The sequence below is a fragment of the Cucurbita moschata genome, unplaced genomic scaffold, assembly GCF_002738365.1.
Source record: "Cucurbita moschata cultivar Rifu unplaced genomic scaffold, Cmos_1.0 Cmo_Scf00009, whole genome shotgun sequence".
In the NCBI taxonomy this organism is placed as follows: Eukaryota; Viridiplantae; Streptophyta; class Magnoliopsida; order Cucurbitales; family Cucurbitaceae; genus Cucurbita; species Cucurbita moschata.
In genome coordinates, this window is record NW_019268525.1 from 2,800,669 (window position 1) to 2,807,095 (window position 6,427).

The 6,427-nt window shown below is 35.8% G+C and overlaps 1 protein-coding gene across 2 annotated transcripts in view; it reads right to left on the bottom strand.

Moving 5' to 3' along the window:
* The window catches only part of LOC111447403 (UDP-glucose:glycoprotein glucosyltransferase-like), a 21,549-nt gene extending 15,912 nt beyond the window's left edge, over positions 1-5,637 (bottom strand). For both annotated transcript variants that reach the window (XM_023086554.1, XM_023086553.1), the window contains exons 1-5: positions 5,291-5,637; positions 4,429-4,866; positions 3,612-3,765; positions 3,061-3,232; positions 631-704 (exon numbers count right to left, since the gene is read on the bottom strand). In XM_023086554.1, coding sequence (XP_022942322.1) covers positions 631-704; positions 3,061-3,232; positions 3,612-3,765; positions 4,429-4,866; positions 5,291-5,454 — 1,002 coding nt within the window. In that variant the 5' untranslated portion in view covers positions 5,455-5,637. The remainder of the gene's footprint in view (positions 1-630; positions 705-3,060; positions 3,233-3,611; positions 3,766-4,428; positions 4,867-5,290) is intronic.
* Between the last annotated feature and the right edge of the window lie 790 nt (positions 5,638-6,427).

Sequence of the window (6,427 nt, forward strand, 5' to 3'; positions counted from 1 at the left end):
TTTTTTTTTTTTTTTTTTTTTTTTTCATTAAGAAACCTAATATGTTACTTCACAGGAAAAAAAAAAAAAAAGGGGAAAACCTAAGGGTGTGGAGTAGGGATGATCCCCTCCAAAAGCTCGCAAAGAAGAGCTATCCAATCTTGGAAGATCCTGGAGAAGTTGTAATTACAAAAGAATTCTCTATCATTGTAGCACCACCAAGCAGAGGTAAGCTATACACTTGCAAAACCCAGCAAAAAGAACCTGGCACTTTCATACATTCAATGTATTGGTTTGAAGGAAAACTAAAATCCTTAAAACTATGGCATTCATAAGAAGTCAGATGAAATTAAAGCTACATGATTAATAGCTCAAAGGGCAATCCAGTCGGAGAGCATTCAAAAAATTACAATAAGAACACTAAAAGTGAAACTCCACTCCAATCTTGAAAATGAGCTGAATGATTGCAGAAAATGTGCTCTTTACATAATAAAGAAAATATGACCGTTAAGGTGATATCAATTTAATAACCATTGAAGTAAACTGTGGATCATTCAGATCGTTGTTTGGTATAATATGATATAGCAATCTTCAAAAAATTGAAAAATAAAAAATAAAAGAAAAGAATAAGTAACTTAAAGGAATACACACCAAAATCTTGGAAAATATGAAGCCTCTAACTTCTTGGCTGAGATCTTCAGTCCGAGGATCTTCCAAAGTGACGCCTGCAATCCATAAGGCTATTTTAAGGCATCTTAACCCAGAAAAAAAAATAAATTAATTAATTAACCAATGATGGAAAAGAGTAGAATGTCTATTCCCTCAACTGAATTTGTAGAAAAGCTTACATAATCAATCTACATCCCCTTTTTCCTAGTATGAGACCCCAAGTTAAGATTGAACACAACTTTTTTTTTAATGAAAAACATTATTTGTCCATTTCATTGATAAGATGAAATGGTATGAGCTAAGGGGGGAATCACTCCCAAGCTGAGATCTACAAAAAGAGCTTCCAATTGGCCAAAAGAGAAGATAAACTACAGCTGTGAAAGTACGATGAATGTTCACACTAACCTGATTGGTTTCAACCTTGTGAGAGGCTTAAGGGTAAAAACCTTCATTTCAGCCGGATGGAAGACTAAAAGCTCAAAAAGGCGAATATTCTAACCTGGTTGGTTTTTCTGGAGAAGTTAAATAGATGCGACAAAGTTCAAAGAAAATCTCCACATTGGTTGTTAAACATTAGTTGCTGCCCTTTATGTTTTAGTGCTGGAGAAGACATTCATCACATGTTTTTCCATTGCTTATACAAAAAAAGAAATGCTCTTATGGGAGGCATCTTTTTAAGTTATTTGAACGTGCTTGGATTAGTAACACTCCAAAGGACAAATTCCAAGAAAGAGAATCCTTGTCCCAACAAGCAATATCGTATGGGTATTGTTTGTTGCAATGGCATAGTATTGGAATTAATACGCAAGAGAGACCTCATTAGAAGGAGGGATTTTAGCCAATTATCCTCCCAAAATCTGATTCTTTTGCCACTGCCAGCTTTAAGGAAAACCAAATAGTTGGAAAATTGCCGCTGACTCCTAATGAAATGTCATGGGATTCTAGAACCGGTCAAGAATGGATAAACCCTTCGGTTGAGAGCCATACTTGTTGGAGAAGACTGTGTGCAAAAAAGTTGTGCTCGTTTGAACATCTGCCAATACCAAGCCTCCTTTGTCAATCGGAAGCTTAACTGAGTTTCAGTAAACCAGTGGCTGTCTTCAGCTATGGAAGCATTTTTCCATAAAAATTCTCTAACTAGTTTTTCCAGATTTTTAGCCAAAACCGTGAAATTTCAAAAAACAGCGTATAAATAAGTGGGAGTGCATGAGAAAAAGCTTAAGAAGTTAAATCTGAAAGTTGGCCATTCTTCCACTTGTAGATTCTATTGATCTCCACTAGCTGCTGAAAAGACGGTGAGCTTAAGCTTCAATTTCATTAGTCCTCACTGTTAACATTGAGATCTATGATGGCCAGTTAGAACAGATTAACCTCATCCCAAGATCTCTATTGGAAAAGTCCTTGCTGAAAATAGTACCATAAACAAATGGGAGGTGATTAAAGTGAACCCGAATTGATGCAAGATGAAAGTTTTTTAACAAGCCCATAATTGTTGGCTTTGGAGAAGCCTACCTAAAGAACTGGCAACCAAGGAAGATGGACACACGCATAAAAAGTGGTCACACCGTAGAAAATCCAGGAAGCAAGAATTTTGAATCCAAATATTATCAAACATGAAGGTGCAGGGGGCCACTTGACGACCTTGCCACTGGGATAGGTCAGTCAACCAACTTCATTGTAGGTGGTTCACATTCACCCATACTTTGAACAGAAGATATCCATCAAGCCTACAACAGCCTAAAAAATCCTACAGAGGCACATGACCTTCTACAAATCTATTGGAGGCTCCCATAGATGTATTAAACCAATACCCTCCAAATTCTCTGATGTGAATCTAGCCACATAATAATCCCCATCACACAACCCCCAAAGACTTTCCAACTCCTCCCAAAAGGTCGCCCTCCCCCTACATATAATATATGTTGTATATATCATTATAATCTGACAATGTTCAAAAAAGTATGGATCATAAAGGATAAAAATTATTTTTCTTAATGGTACACTAACATTTGAATGTTTATAATTCTTGTTTTCTTGTCAAATGGAAATATATAGTGAATTTATGTAACTCCTAAACTTCAAACACTAAAATACCCAATAAAACATGTTCTATTGCAAGATTATATATATATAAATAAATATAACTGTCAATTGCAAGATTGAATTAAAATACAACAAATAAAATGCAATTCAGAAAATAAGTATCTATAGAGTGGAGACTCCAAACCTTCATGCAGTAGTTTTTATTCATAGTTAGTTAGGATTTAAGAGCCATATAAACAATAAAGGATGTCAAAAGTACACAATTCAAAGACAGCATTTGTCAGCTTCAATCAAGCCGGAATAAACTTCTGCACAAGGCAATCTCACCATCTTAAATAACTACAGAATATACTGGGAAAGTGAACTGACCTTTCTTTATCGCACTATCATCCATAGCCTTATATTCCATGTTCTTCAGGGCCAGTTCTACCCCATAACCACCTAAATTCAAGGAACCTCTTGTACCAACAGCTCCACAAGAATTAATTTTTACTTCACAGCCGGAAGGTATTACAGGTCGAGTAACATATTTAACTTTTCCCTGCAAATTTAACCAAACAGCATATGATATATATAGATATTAGAAAAAGAAATGTAACAAGTAGGGATGTTACAATAGGCCACAGGGTTAACATCATTTCACATGATAGACCAGATAGCACATAAGCACACAGTAGTAGCTTTAGGATCATACTGAGATCACCCTCATAGTTTTAAGAGCAAAACATAACCTTAATTTTAATTAGTACAATGAAAGTAATGAAGATAGTACTTTCTATGAAATGAAGAATCCATGTTTGTAATTTCATACTTTCTATGACATGAAGAGCCCGTGTGTCTAGTTAAAAAAGATAATAATAAATAAATAAATAGTGATGAGCATAATATTAAAATAAATTATTGGAACACAGGGGATGAACCTCTTTGGCAGCTTTGACAAGAGTGACATGGAATTGCTTAAAGCAATCAGTTCCAAGGGCTCCATAAAGGATGGCTACTCTACTTCCAGAAGATGAACCAAAGTGAACGTGGTCAAAGTCATACAAATCTGGTGGCTGTAAACAATCCCCAACACTGACACCAGAAAATGGACATATAAAAAAAATAAGAAAAATATAATGCAGAAAGTAGTGATTTAAATATGCTCCCTGTGAGAAGGAAAAGGGCCAATAAATGAAAAGGAAATAGTTACCCGAAATCTAATTTCAATGTTTCATCCACCAAAACAGTCTAATCAGATTAATTCTTTACGAAAATCATAATAAGAAACATATGCAATTGGATTAGGTGAACATTTTTCTTGTGTTCTTCCAAATTTCTTGGTGAGTTTTTTAAAATCAAATAGTACACATGTTGCTATAGTTGGTTCGATTATGACTTGGTGTAAATGCTCCCCACTTCTCCATCATTATAGCTTTACCACCCTCCTTTCTAACTGGAGGGATCTTTTGTTATTATCTCCCTGAAGAACTTTTCCTTATTTTGTAATTTTCATACATCAATGAAATTGTTTCTTATCTAAAAAATCAAAAAAGAATAAATATTGCTTATATATGAATTCATATCAAGACAAACTCACCCACTTCACTTATGGGTCAGGTTGAGTTGGCTAATATGTCCTAACAATGGTTTGTCCCATATCAATCTCAATAATGGGTTTAATACTAACAAAATAATTCGGGCGAAATATCAACAACATCACCTCCACCATGGGTCGGGTTCGATAATATTACTAACCAGTCAGCAGGATTCTGAAGCCACGTTAGCAATTCTGGAACATCAAAAATTAGAGATCCACCAGTATCCACCCAACAACATTTGCCGCCAGGAATTTTTTGATTAAGTCCAACAACTGAAAGATCTGACTTTTTTCTTTCAATGCTTTCATTTCCTTCACCAACAATGTTGGAGTTCTTTTCTTCAGGCAAAGGAAAAGAGGAAAGTGAATCGTTGGCTAACTGTTGGAAAAGAACCAATCTAGGGGACGCTGATCTTAGAATGAGAGAAAATTCAAATAATGAAGCCAGAGGTTCACTTAGAAGTAGACGTCCATGCTTCAAAATTTTCTTCAGACAATCTTTAGCACTAGAAGCATCAGCATCATTTCCTTCCTCACGAAGCCAGATCTCAATAAAATCCCAGTAAAGGTCTTTCCGTTCTTTAGCAAGTAATTCACTGTACTCAACAAAGAATAGAAGTCAATGCATTGTCTAAAACGAAAAAACTTCATAAAAATCCCCTGTTCGCAACTAAGCAGTTCAATTTTCGACATTCATTCTTCAATTTGCTATAAAATTAAGAAAAACAACCCATCTTTCAGATATGAACACACCCACTTTAATAACAAACAAATGCCACCACCCAAATGAAATGTATTGCACAAACACAAGCATTGCATTCCATGTCAATCATTATCACAATGGGAAATTGGATCTCAATGGTTAAGAGCTGCAGCTGCCAAATTATAAACCACCTCTCCCAATGTCATCAAAGCTTTAACAACTACATAACTCCATTTTCTTCAACTAAAGAACACACCATTACAAATGCTTCAAATCAATAATTACACAGCATCAAAGAGAGAATGAAGCAAAAATACCCAGCTTCCAGGAGAACTGAAGTGCCAGGCCATTTGGCTTGAACCGCAACCTGCACGTTCTTGGGTCTTCGAATCTCAGAAAAAGCTCCACTACCTCCATAGATTACCAACAACGATAAAACGACCAGAGCTCGACGCCCAGATCCAAAACAGCTCGTCCCCATTACCAAAAAAAAATGCAAAACGAATCACGATCTTCAGTTCAATCGATCAAATTTAGAGACTCCACCATCGATGGGCTCGGAAAGAGATGGGTGAAAAAATGACAGACCGACTATTGGCGAGAGAATGAAGTTTGGAAAGGGAGCCTCTCAAGCTCGGCGACGATGGAGAAGACTCCGCAGTGGAAGGAAAAACCGCATGGCCAATAGAAGGTATTATCGTTATTCTAAAGATTATATCAGGGTATATTTGTCATTTCCATAGCCGCGTCAAACTGCCGACGTGGCCCCCGTTTATTGGATAATCATTAACCGGATTTGGATAGTCAAACGGATCGGTCTTTGAGCCCACTACCATACAAATAAGCCCAATACGTTATCAGCCGAAAAAACAGGCCCATCATGGCACGGCCCACGATGGAATTTTCAAAAAAAATATTTAAAAAATAATAATATTATCATATTTTTGCCCTTTGACCAATATTAAAATAGAGACCTAAAAAAATATTATTTTGGGAAAAGCAATATTTTTATTTATTTATTTTGAAAAGTCCTCAGCATTGGTTGTCCTATGACTATTAAATGCCAAATGAATTTTATTGCGAATTGGTCCATACATTTACGTGTAGTACGTTCAATTAGGGCCACATGTTTTTGTTTTTGTGGACCAAATATGTGAAAGGAAGACAATCAAACTTACCCCACACCTTTTTGGTCGGTTTAAGGTTAAAAATTGTGTCGATCTGGATATTGTCTATTTTGAACATAAGTAAGGCGGAAACTAACCGTATTCAATCTCACGGGTAATTTAATATAATAGTACATAACTATATAGTCATGTCAGAAATTCCAAATCTCGAACCTGAGACATTATAGATGATTTAGAGATGAATTTCTCCTAGTAGAATAGGATCAGAGGATGAACTAAGGCAGAAACTAGTGTATATTCGTGTGATTATGAAATTGCAATGTTTAA